At 40.0% G+C, this 13,351-nt stretch overlaps 1 protein-coding gene across 1 annotated transcript in view; it reads left to right on the top strand.

Annotated features, from left to right (window-relative positions):
* Window positions 1-11,939, top strand: part of ARHGDIB (Rho GDP dissociation inhibitor beta) — a 20,911-nt gene extending 8,972 nt beyond the window's left edge. The window contains exons 2-6 of the mRNA XM_023226197.2: window positions 3,230-3,422; window positions 3,943-4,026; window positions 5,916-5,992; window positions 9,087-9,150; window positions 11,234-11,939. Of these exons, the coding sequence (XP_023081965.1) occupies window positions 3,242-3,422; window positions 3,943-4,026; window positions 5,916-5,992; window positions 9,087-9,150; window positions 11,234-11,433 (606 nt within the window). The 5' untranslated portion in view covers window positions 3,230-3,241 and the 3' untranslated portion in view covers window positions 11,434-11,939. The remainder of the gene's footprint in view (window positions 1-3,229; window positions 3,423-3,942; window positions 4,027-5,915; window positions 5,993-9,086; window positions 9,151-11,233) is intronic.
* Window positions 11,940-13,351: the final 1,412 nt, after the last annotated feature.

The raw sequence follows: 13,351 nt of genomic DNA, 5'->3' as shown, positions 1-13,351 counted from the left end.
AAAGAAAGAAAGAAAGAAAGAAAGAAAGAAAAAGAAAGAAAGAAAGAGAGAGAAGGAAGGAAAGAAGAGAGAGAGAGAAAGAGGGAGGGAGGAAAAGAAAGAGAGAAGGAGCAAGCAAAAGCAAAAAAGCAAGCTTCCTCTCTAACACTCCACTCTCTGCTTCATGCTTCCACAGTTTTGAGGCTATGCTCCTAATCTGGAGATCTTGAACCCCAATAAGTCTATAAAGGACTTCAGGGGTCCACAAATCCCTAGATCATATGTACAATATCATGGATTTATCTGTTTTTTTTTTTCCTTGAGATAATTACCATAATGTTTATCAGATTTTTAAAAAAGAGACCTGTAATCTCCAAAAAAACAAAAATAAGAAATCAACCAAACTGGGAGGACCCTTTAGTATGGTTAGATTGCCCAACTTCCAGCCTCTTCTCTGAAGAGTAATTTAAACATCAGTATGGCTAAAGTACAGTGTCTTGTAAACAGTGGGTGCTCACCAAATAATCATAACCCTAATTTTGCTTTAAAAGACTTTCTCTGAGAACTGTTCTTCCTGTCCTTTATTTGCTGTATTATTACTTTTTCTAATCAGCTTTCTAGAATGAGCTAGTTTGGGATCACCTGGTCTCATATCCCTTTTTCTTATGCTATAATTAAACCAAATGATTTCAATGTGGCCCTGAATTTCCCCCTTTTGACTGCGACAAAATTTTATGCGGAAATCCCACAGTATCCTCCACTCTTTAATATCTAGATAAAGTTATGTCTCGTTTTTTATGAAACAATTGTTATATCTGTTTGCAATGAATCAAAAAAATATAGAACATAAGTCTCAGATTTACTAATGAGAAGATCAAGACCTAGATGTTAGATAAATGGATGTGCCGATGGTCACACAGTTAGAAGGTGGCAAATCTTGTCCTATATGTAATCCTTCTCTCTCCCTCTCTCGCTCTCCTTCTCTTTCTCTCTCTTTCTCTTTTCAACATTGAGATTTCCGGCTGCATAGTTACAAATTCCTGGAGGTTACTGAAATCATCTTGAGCCAGTGACTGGATGTAAGGTTACTATCTGATGGTCAGGTTTCATTCAATCAGGAGACTTGTTACAACCATGTGATATAGTTCAGAAAGGCCTGACCATGGCGGCTGGGATGTCTTCCTCTATAAATAATTGTTCCGATGCTTGGTCAGCAGGTTTGTTATGTGGCCCCCATCCTCCGGGGGTCACCAGGGTTCTGGGTAGGCCCCTGTCTCATCTGATTAGTCTTATCTGGCTTGCTCTTCATCTGCCCCTTAATGATTGGCTTTAAACTACCCACAACCTACAACATCCACACGCTGCATCCTTCATTTTTTCCAACCAGTTCATTCACTTTCCCTGAGTGTTGTTTGGAACACGAATTGCGTTAGTCACTGTGTTTATTCTGCTCTGCTGTAGAGTCTCATCTTTGAGTGGTGCTGTTCTTCAGCTGAAGCAAGAGTTGCCATAGGAACAGGACTACATGTTTTCTTCCTGTACAGGAAGTGAACCTGGGCATTGCAATGCTGTTTTCAGAGTTGGTCAAGGCTAGCTTATAATGTTTGGCTGCTTATTTAGATGGAAGAGACTTGATGAGCCAAGGGATATTATTTTTTTCTTTCTCTCTCTTTCTTTTTTTTTTTTTTTTTTTTTTTGGTTCCATTAAAATTGCTCTCATTTGGCTTTACTTCCAAATTATTTTTCTTCCTCTTGCCAATAATAGTGACACTGAAACTCAAAACCAGAACTGATTTTGGCCAGAGATATCTTCACTCCTGGGATACTTTATTAAGGTTTGCAGAGCCACTCAGGATGTGATGTGACAGATATTTTCTTATAGTTGTGTCACTTAGAAGCAATGAAGGCTTTAACCACAGGCAGGGAAAAGAGTTACCCTCAAAATAGAATTAAGAAAATCAGAAAACAATCTCCTTGCCCAAATAACTCCCTGGCAGCCATCTCATATGGCTGTCGGCCACAGGGCCTGAAATTCTTCCCAGAGGGACTTCTTCCTCTTGGTTAGTATATTGCCTCTCATCCAGCTGTGTGAACCTGGGCAATTCTCTTAACTCTGGATCTCAGTATCCTCAATGATTACATGAACCCCAATGGTTCATTTCAGCTCTGAAAAGCTGTGACTGTACATCCTCTAAGAGGAATAATTTTTGAATCTACTATTCAGTCATTAACCCTTAACAAGTGAATAACTTGCCTAGATTTCTCCTCAATGTTTTAACACAAAACAAGTAAATATAGATAATGAGAGATGAAGGAAGACTCCAGAGCATGCCCAGGTGGGGCCTTATAAGGTCAATGGAAACCTGGGAAGGGGAGAAAGAGAGAGACTGAAAGGGAAGTGGATCCAGAAAAGGGGAATGGATGGACAAATGCTAAGGGCAAATTTGTACTTACAATTTTGTCTGGAGGAATTTAAAGTGTCCTTTGCTATTTTTTGTGGCATTTAAAAAGAACAGAATATCTTTAGATATAAAACCTTATATATCAATCAAGGAAGTTTTATGAAGTGCCAGAACTATGGAAGTGTTTGGGGGGGGAATTCAAGAAAAACAGCAAAACTAGTACTCACCCTCGAGGGGTGATTAGCAGTGTTGGGTGTGAACCATGCAGGCACCTGGGGCAGGTATCATAAAGGTCAATGGTTCCTCATGAGTCACCTTTGAGGCATTGCTGGAGTTCAGGGACGGATTCCATTAATGGGGAGAAGCCAACCATTCTTTGGCAAGTACTCTACCTCTCTCCTCTCTCTCCTGCCTCTCTCCACTATTATCACTCAGACTGTGCATGCTACAGGCTTTGATGCTAGCCAGGCTGGCTGGATTTGGAGGACTGTGATAACGCCTACAGCTTTTTGACTGGGCTTTTGCTTCATTTGTTCAGGAGTCTTTGTGCCATGTTGCTTCGCTCATGGTACGTTATTCACATACGAGTGATTTCTTTCTTGTCAGTTTTGTTCAATGAATAGAAGATACTACAATGAGCATAGAGAAATTCAGGCAGGTCAGAGAAATGACTAGAATACGTTCGATTATTATTTCATAGAATTGAATGAGATTGATTAGGAAAAAAATCAGGAAAGTGACTGATGATCAGAGAAGTCCATGAGGGTAAGGAGGCTGCTAACAGCAGCCCCAGAAACGTCTTTTATATCCACGACTTCTGACTAATGGACGGTCATTCTCTCTCCCAGAAATAGATCAAAATGACTGAAAAAGCCCCAGAGCCACATGTGGAAGAGGATGACGATGATGAGCTGGACAACAAGCTCAATTACAAGCCTCCACCACAAAAGTCCCTGAAAGAGCTGCAGGAAATGGACAAAGATGATGAGAGTCTAACTAAGTACAAGAAAACGCTGCTGGGAGATGGTCCTGTGGTAACAGGTATGTGTGTACAGAGAGCAGGGTGGGTGGAAGGTCCCTGAGAAGGAAGAAGACATTTCGGCTGCTCAGGAGCAGCAGCAAAGGGAAGAGGACCAACTGCTTCCAGGAATAAGTGAGCAAGCACAATTTATATATGTTGATTAAAGTTATGAACTGTGTAATTAAGTCTTCTTAAGAGATAAGATGCAAGTCAGCCATGAGAGAGGCACATGTAACACACAGCAGGGATTTAGAAAGAATTCCAGACTAGCACTTAGAATTGTAGTTCCCTCTCTCCATTTTCTCTCTTTCTTCTTTTTTCTCTTTCTCAGTCCCTACCTAACCGTTCATCTCTTCCACCTACACCATAGCAGAACAAGACATGGCCCGGAGATATAAATAGGCAGTGCCCAGTTAGCAGAGTACCTGACCCGTAGCCACTCAGGAAATGTTGGATGTCAATAATTAGTGCAATAAAAATGCACACACCCACTACACACGTGGCTCTTCTTGGTACTTACATTCCCTTTTGATCCTGCAGATCCGAAAGCCCCCAATGTCGTTGTCACCCGGCTCACCCTGGTTTGTGCGAGTGCCCCAGGACCAATCACCATGGACCTTACTGGTATGTAGACACATCTGTACTGTTCAGAGGGGGCCTAAGATATCACAAAGAAAACTTGGTCTCTGTCTCCTGTTCCAACAAAAAGAAAAAACTGGCGAATCAGAGAGGTATATATGCTAGGAGCAGTTAACAAATCATTGCTCTTAGAGTGCCCAGTATTTACCGTATTTCATGAAAAGCCCAATCTTTACCTCTATTTAATTGAAGAGAGTGCAGGCATACACGTTTGATATATTTACAGATTTTTGTCTCTACTTGATAGTAAGAGAATTGTTATTTATGCAGTAAACACTGCTGATGGAAATATTAAGAAACAAATTGTGTGTTTCTGAAATTGTAAGGTTTATACAGTCTGAACATCAAAGTATTGATCTTTTATCAGCTACAAAACTTAGCGGAAGGTGAGAAGCAATCCTGAATTATGCTAGAAATTCCACTGATAGAGATTGAATTGTTTTAGCTTGAAACTCTGATTCTTGTTAAATAAACAACGTCCCTTATTAAAGGCATACAAATTAAGATGTTGTTATTTTCTTTCACCTTTTTGTAACTAAGGGTCAAGTCTTTCCCTGAGACTTAGGGCTTGAGGAGAAGGAGAGAGACTGGGAAGGGGGTTATTGTGGAGGAAATGGGCATCAGAGGGGAAAGAGAGGAGAATCATGAAGCCAGGAGACTGGGGGCATCAAAGGCAAGTTTTTAGTGGGGAAAAAAAAATAGTTACCAAATGAAAAAATTGGACTGTTGTGAGACAGACAAAGCATAAGTCTGGAACAGTAGGCTCAGCCAGCAGCAGAGTAGTTCCCCTCTCACAGGACATAGCCAGTCTTTACCTTATATGGGCTTTTTTGTCAGAGGGAGGAAATCAGAGGCTGAGAAGGCACACTTCCTGTTCAACTGAAATCATTAGAGCAGACACACACACAAATTCAGCTACCCCCACACGCTCACATCTCTCCAGGAGAGAAACTCACACTCTCTTACCAGAACTCAGAGTCTTCCTAATATTACCAGGTGCAGCTGCCAGTTTGCAAGATAAGGTCTGAATTAGCGCTAAAGAAATCTGTTCTGTTCAGCAGGGCCTGGTGGTATTGCAAGAAAAACTTCATCTCAGTCCCCTTTCCCAGCAGAGGAAAACCAAATTTGGTTTTCTGTCACAAACCAGCTGCTATGCATGAAGAAAAGCATAGAGAGCGATTACCTCCTTAATCAGGGTACAGGAATTAGGGACAGATCCTGGTTGTATGGAATCTGAAGCTTTTATGACTTCAGTGATATTCCTTAAGAAAAATAGTATGATATTGCAAATGAAAATACAAGAGTAAACACAAAGGTCAATATTTATTTAAAGTGATAAAATGAATAAAAACAAGTAGAATTCTAAAAACTAGAAAATGCCACAAACATCACCAGATCTATAAAAACAAATAGCTGACACTCCTAAATAATATTTTTATCATATTTTTTATTTGAGGGGTAGGGGTATATTCTTAAATAACCTCTTCATTTGACCAGTAATATAATTCTCAATGAGAGAACAAATTGACCAAAAAAAGATTTATCTTCACAACTCATTACTGGTAATGGCTTGTATATTTTTAGCATTGTCATCAAACTTGGGGGCAGGGAAACTCTAATGTTTTTCCTAACAGAGCTGTAAGATTTCAGGCATTACGTGTGTGTGTGTGTGTGTGTGCACGCGCACGCACATGTGTGTGTGTGCTTGTGTGCACATGCATGCGCAGGACTAAACTCAAATACTCTGTGAATTGAGGGCCCTATGAACCATGTTGTGCTGGCAGGCCCAACAAATTTCTCCAGGGCTTAAAAGTCATTTATTAACTTGCGTATCTGCTTTTGAGAATAAACTCTCTCTAAATCTTCCTCTACAGGAGATCTGGAAGCCCTCAAAAAAGAAACCATTGTGCTAAAGGAAGGTTCCGAATATAGAGTCAAAATTCACTTCAAAGTAAGTATCCTGCCTTGTGTGCTTTTGTAAAGTTAAATCTTTTCTTTAATCAGTGACTAAATTTCTTGCATGATCGTGTTGAGGTACCTTTTATTTGTTTCTTCCCCAATACCCCCAAGCCGGGTCTGGAATGTCCTCTTCCTAGCCCTGAGGGCTACCTGTTGATACCCACCCTTGCTTCATGCCTTTTCCTAGCCAGGACTTCTTACACTGTTTATTATCGCTTAAGCCAATGGGATCCCTCTGTCTGTGAACTCCAAATATTTATTATCGCTTAAGCCAATGGGATCCCTCTGTCTGTGAACTCCAAATACATCCACGAGGCACATGCTACTTTGTGTTGTATCACCTGTGTCATTTCTTCTTCATACAACATAAGCACCTCAATCTAGGGTAAAATTGTACATCCCTCCTTTCCAATGTTTCACACAAAACTTTGTAAATAGCAGATAGTTCAGGAATATATATTGAAAAGTGGACAAATAAGTGAATCAACCAATAGGAAAAGAAAATGGAACAGAGAGGGCCTCAGCTCTAATTGTTCAAGGATTATAAAAATCCAGGGTGTGTGATCTTTGCTAAAGAACTGGAAATTACAATTATAGTTGTGGAACAGGTAACCAGGAAAGAGGAAACTAAATAAGAAATAAACTGACATCTAGTAAATAACCATATGTCCCAATGAGTAGCCAAAATCACAAGAAAAATAACCTTGACTTTGAAAACAAATAAGTTAGAAATGCAGTGTTTGCACTTAGTGGTTTATGTTTGCTTTGGTGGCCTCTCATTCCCACTTAGCCTCAGTCTCCAGGGCCTGGGCTTCACCAAGGATGACTCCATCTGCTTTCTCTATTTGCACACTGGGAGCTTCTTTCCCCAAGGTACAGGATATGATTCAGAGTCCATGGATGACCCCTCCCTACCCCATACAAATATGCCTGAAAATAATTTCATCCTGGAAATATTTGTGGATACCTATTCTATAATGGACACTGACCTAGGGTTCACTTACTTGTTTCCTGTCATATTACGTATTATTGAAGCACCTGAGGGTTTGGTAAGGCATTATATCAAAATATGCCTAGAATGGGTTGCACATCAGTTTCATTTTTAATCATTGATACTGTTGCATTAATTTGTCTATTTGGTAAATCAGTTTTTCTCAAATGAAATGTGACGGGTAAATTTTGATGTGAATAAGATGAGAAGGAAAACTCTGGAACAGGGCATTCTCTTCTGGATGGGAAGGCAGAGGAGGAATGTGGTATGTGGGTCTGTGTGGTCAGGTTTACACATTAGGATGATGCAGGAGTAGGCCACAGAAAGGGGCTTTTGAGTTCTCTCTAATTCAGAGATTTGATGGCTCTCTGAGTAACCTACATAAAGTTGAACCATCCTGTGTCTTCTCCCCGCATGGTGCTACAGTTAGAAGAAATGCCAGATCGAAGGTGAAAATCCTTGAAAAACCACTTAAATCTTCATTGAAGTCTCCTGAAAAATGTCCAAGAAAGTTTGCATTTATAACGCTAGTAACACCTGCTAAAGTCCTCTTTCACGATCTCTGTTAGTTGCACTCAATGTTCTTTTTCTCCTCCCAAACTTCTTAGCACTTTCTAAAAACCTGGCCTAGGGTTGTTCTTTTAGATTCTCCCCAACTTTTTTTCTACCTCCCAAGGAAATGTGGTATCTGACTTCTACAGCTCTCACTTTGATTCATAACACCAAGGCTTCTTCTCCCTGGAGTGGGAGACACAATAGGGATGGGGATGTGGCCAGAAGAAGAGGATTCTATGAATATTCACAGTTTTATTTCACCCGCCCCAAATGTATTTATATTAAATGGACCCACTGTAGAGCGCTGGTGAGATGATAGGCTCTTTGTCTTGAAGTCCTTATTGCTACACCAATATAATTCTTCTTCTTAGGTCTTTCTCCCACTAGGTGAAAGGGATAAGCTTGGGGACACCTACAAAGATGCATTTATTTTCCCTATTCCTATGAGCTACATTTGAGACTCAGAGTAATTTAGAAAGTCTGGGCTTTATTTTATCACAGTCTCTTTGATGATGCTAATTTTTTTTTTCTGATGGCTCTTCATAGATTTATATTACAGATTTATCCTGTGACAGTCAAGAATCTAAGCTGGCAGTGTTCACTGCTCTGCCACCTCCCTGTCAACAAAACAAAAGATAGCACTAGTTGATTGGTTTAACTATTGTGTCCAACACAAAAGGCCAGCTATAATTATTGTTGAAGAAAAATTGTTTGAAGATGCTTTAATTCTTCACATTAGTGAACAGATAACCAAGCCCTTTGGCTAATGATGCAATGTCCATTTTAATTTGTTTGTATAGACATAACCACTGTGTAAAATTAACAGACAACCCAGGTTAGTCCCAGGTGAAATGAATCATGGAAAAACAAAGTTCTTCAGCTGTCTACATTTTCATTCTGCGTTACTGAATTTTCTTTGAAAGGCTTGGGAAAATAGCAAGATCTCAGACAACGTCTGAAAATGAGAGACATCCAAAATATTTGCCAGATACAAGTGAATTTCAACCACTATTTCAGTTATATTGCAGGCACATCCATCTTCTAGACATGAGTTTTCCATTACAGCTTTCCTCCTTGTTATTTGTTTTTTATATGGTAGGTGGATCATCTCTGAGGCTGTAGTTTTTAGGTATTTACATAATGTGCTCTACTGGTATCTTCATAACTTTTACTAAGACAAGGATGGTCTCCTGGTCACTAGTATTGGAGAGGGAAAGCTCAAGGCCATTCTTGGGACCACTGAGAAAGGAGAAATACAATGAAGAATGTTGAGACAATATGAACCACTCCTCTCTCCCGAAACGGTAAAAGTCAAAATGTTCGCAAATTAAACCAGTTTGGCAATGTTGCGTTTTATGATTTCCCCTCTCTAATCTTGGCTTCACAGCCATGCTAAATAATTATAGAAACGCCTATTCTGAACTAAATCTTTAGTTTTTTCATTTTCAGAGAAGATTTAGCTAGGCAGGATCAGCATGAAAGATGAGAAAAAACGGAAGACCCTCTTAATCTGAACAGCTTGGTTCCTTCCCATCTGCAGGTGAACAGGGATATTGTGTCAGGCCTGAAATATGTTCAGCACACCTACCGCACTGGAGTGAAAGGTAAGGGAACCCACATTTCCACACTGTCCCAAACTGCTTTTCATTGATACCTTAACTTCTGGCTATTAGCAATTTTTAGCTATAGACTCAGATGAGAATATGATAAAAGCTGTGGATACTGGCCCTAGGAAAAGGCACAAATACACCTCTGATCTAGACAGTGACAAGTCCAGTGCTCAGGGGACCTCATTTAGACTGCATCAGCTGCTGACCTTCAGCAATCAGCTTTTTGGATTCAACATTATCACTCATAAAGAAGAAGAGTCACCAAGATAGGTTTGAAGGAAATAAAGTATATAAAAATACTCCACAAAGTAAGAAGAAAAAAAAAAAAAAGCAGTTCACAGGTACAAAGACCAAGTGTCAGAGAAACCCAAGAAAGAAAAAACTTGCCAGGTGGTATGTGTATTTGGAGTGGGAGTAGGTGGGGTGGCATTGGAGGGAAGGGGCAGGCAATGCTCAATTTCCTAACAAAGAAATAGAAAAAAAAAAATACTTTCTAGGATTGAAAAAGCCTGTCTAATTAAAATAACATGACAATATTACTTAATCTGCAATTCTTCTTGACATGCCTTGGGAATCTGCCTTCAATTTTCTTTCATTAATATGGACAGAGAGAAATGAGAGGCGGGAAAGTGATGGAGGCACTTTACAGTTCCTTTCTACCTGAGGGTCTGTCCTCTCCAGAGGTGAGAAACAGCAAAGCATGTCTCAGTTTCCACCAAATTGATAAGCAAGATAGGGGAGAAATTATCTGATAAATTTGTATGACGTAGAGGACCAGTCAATTTCTCAAATCCCAGAGAAGACCATTGACCTGAAAGATATTGATTGGCCTTTCCAATACCTAGTCTCATGAAAAAAAAAAAAAAGTTTAATTTCCTATTTTCCTTTGGGCACAAAGCCCATATGGCCTCATTTCAACCAAAGGACAGTGACATGTCTGCAGCTGTTTTTTCAAACTTACTAACAACACTTAGCCAACTGTATGCCACCTATCTGCCTATTTATGCTTTTCAATGCCCAACTATTCTTAATATATATTCCAGTTCACCTGCAAATAAACTTGATTGGCTATTTTCACCATTTGTCCTAGTTCTTCACTTTTTTTTTTTTTTTTTCCAACTTACTGCTGTTCTTTTTCCATCCAATTATTCTATCCATGAATTCTGATCACCATCTGTTACTTTATCTCCCCCAACTGATATGTTCATAGAATGATAGTCTGTAGATAGAAGATCCTCAAAGTCCATCATACACATAAAGAAATGGAGGCTCAAAAATGTTATATGACTTAGGCCGTTGCAGGACTGAGATCAGAACTGCGGTCTCAATTTGTTTGAGTTTTTTAAATGGTGTAGTCTGCTATATCTCCATTAAAAAACAAACAACAACAACAAAAAAAAAACAGGCTTAATCGCCATTGATTTAGGGCACTGGTTCCCCAACTTTACCTCAGAATCAACTGTGTAGTTTTTTAAAAACTCTGATCCTTGGGACCCACAGAAGGTTACTGAACCATAGCCTTTGGAAGTAGGACAAAGGAAACTATATTATTCAAAGGCACTCCAACTTAAAAAATGTTTTAAAGAATCGTTTTTTAAAAAAGATGCCTCAGGGCCAGGTGCGGTGGCTCACACCTGTAATCCCAGTACTTTGGGAAGCCAAGGCGGGCGGATCACCTGAGGTTGGGAGTTCGAGACCAGCCTGACCAACATGGAGAAACTCCATCCCTACTGAAAATACAAAATTAGCCAAGCGTGGCAGTGCATGCCTGTAATCCCAGCTACTCGGGAGGTTGAGGCCGGAGAATCGCTTGAACCCAGGAAGCAGAGGTTGCGGTGAGCCAAGATTGTGCCTCTGCACTCCAGCCTAGACAACAGGAGCAAAACTCCATCTTAAAAAAATAATAATAAAAAAATTTTAAAAAGAGATGCCTCAGGTAAATTTCATGTTTATTTAGGCTTGGAAACTATTGCTCTTGGCTTTAATCAATGTAGGCTGTACTCCAGATTCTCCAGTTTGCAGTGTGTGTTTTTCCTCTGTCAGGCTCTTACCCTAATGAATTCTTCTTTCTTCCTAGTGGATAAAGCAACATTTATGGTTGGCAGCTATGGGCCTCGGCCCGAAGAGTATGAGTTCCTCACTCCAGTTGAGGAGGCTCCCAAGGGCATGCTGGCCCGAGGCACGTACCACAACAAGTCCTTCTTCACCGACGATGACAAGCACGACCACCTCAGCTGGGAGTGGAACCTGTCGATTAAGAAGGAGTGGACAGAATGAATGCATCCACCCATCCCTTTCCCCACCCTTGCCATCTGGAAGAATTCTCTCAGGCGTGTTCAGCACCCTGTCCCTCCTCCCTGTCCACAGCTGGGTCCCACTTCAACACTGCCCACATTTCCTTATTGATGCATCTTTCCCCACCCTGTCTGTCAATGTGGTCTCTAGCACAAGAGGCGTAAAACCGAGCTTTCACCCTGCCTCCTCCTTCTGATCCTCCGTCAGGGCCAGATCTTCCACGTCTCCATCTCAATACACAATCATTTAATATTTCCCTCTCTTACCCCCATTCGAGCAACTGGAGGCCAGGAAATGGGCAAACTATCACTAACAGGTCTTTGACTCAGGTTCCAGTAGTTCATTCTAATGCCTAGATTCTTTTGCGGTTGTTGCTGGCCCAATGAGTCCCTGGTCACATCCCCTGCCAGACAGAGTTCTTCTTTTGTGAGAGACACTGTAGACAACACAAGAGAATAAGAATAAAACAATAACTGCATATGTTCTGACTGAGACCTTCATTTCCCTGCTTTCTTCCTTTGAACAAATATGATAACTGGATGGTTCACATTCGTGAGTTCCCCAAGAGGGGATGGGGATGAGGAAAACACACAGGAGGAGATATTTACATCATTGGGAACAAATTGGTCCCATATTACACTGTAATAGGTAATGTGTATTCAGAATACTGCCAGTAGGAAATCTGCATTTTACTTATTTAGTTGGTTATTTTTAATTTCAACTTTTACGTTAGATATAGAGGGTACATGTGCAGGTTCGTTACATGGGTATATTGCACCCAAGTAGTGAACCTAGGACTAAATAGGTAGTTTTTCAAACCACGCCCCACTCCCTCCCTCACCCCTCAGATAGTCCACAGCATCTGCTGTTTCCACATTCATGTCTATGTGTGCTCAGTGTTTAGCTCCCACTTATAAGTGAGAACATATGGAAGTGGGTTTTCTGTTTCTGCATTGTTTTGCTTAGAATTATGGCCTCCAGCTTCATCCATATTGCTGCAAAGGACATGATTTTCTTTTTGATTATGACCATATAGTATATCATGGTATATATGCACCATATTTTTTATCTAATTCACCACTGATGGGCAACTACATTGATTCCATGTCTTTACTATTGTGAATGGCACAACAATGAACATACATGTGCATGTCTTTTTAGTATAACAATCTACTTTCCTTCGGATATATACATAGGAATGGGATTCCTGAATCAAATGGTACCTCTGTTTTAAGTTTTTTGAGAAATCTTCAAACTGGTCACTCTCCGTATGTTAGTAAAAATATTATGCCTTGGAATGCTAACGTTACTCCTAAAAATTGGAGTACTCTCCTTGGCCTTAGTATAGAGATAAAAGGTATAGATGCCCTCATTACTTAGAGTTGCTTTCCACAGTGACTGAACTACTTAACTGCTTAAGTTACACTCCCATGAACAGTGTATAAGCATTCCCTTTTCTCTGCAGTCTCACCAGTGCCTGTTGTTTTCTGATTTTTTTAATAATGGCCATTCTGACTAGCATGAGATTGTATTTCATTGTAGCTTTGATTTGCATTTCTCTGAAAATTAGTAATGTTGAGCATCATTTTTTTGTGTGTTTATTGGCCTCTTGTGTATCTTCTTTTGCGAAATATCTGTTTATGTTCTTTGCCCATTTTCTAATGGGGTTGTTTTTTGCTTCTTGATTTGTTTAAATTTCTTATGGATTCTGAAAATTAGACCTTTGTTGGATGCATAGTTTGCATATGTTTTCTCCCATTCTGTAGACGTCTGTTTACTCTATCAATAGTTCCTTTTGCTCTGCAGAAACTCTTTAATTAGGTCCCACTTGTCAACTTTTGTTTTTGTTGCAATTGCTGTTGACGACTTAGCCAAAAATTACTTGTCAAGATTGATGTTG

The sequence above is a fragment of the Piliocolobus tephrosceles genome, chromosome 10 (assembly GCF_002776525.5).
Source record: "Piliocolobus tephrosceles isolate RC106 chromosome 10, ASM277652v3, whole genome shotgun sequence".
NCBI lineage: Eukaryota > Metazoa > Chordata > Mammalia > Primates > Cercopithecidae > Piliocolobus > Piliocolobus tephrosceles.
This window is presented reverse-complemented; position numbering and strand designations above follow the sequence as displayed.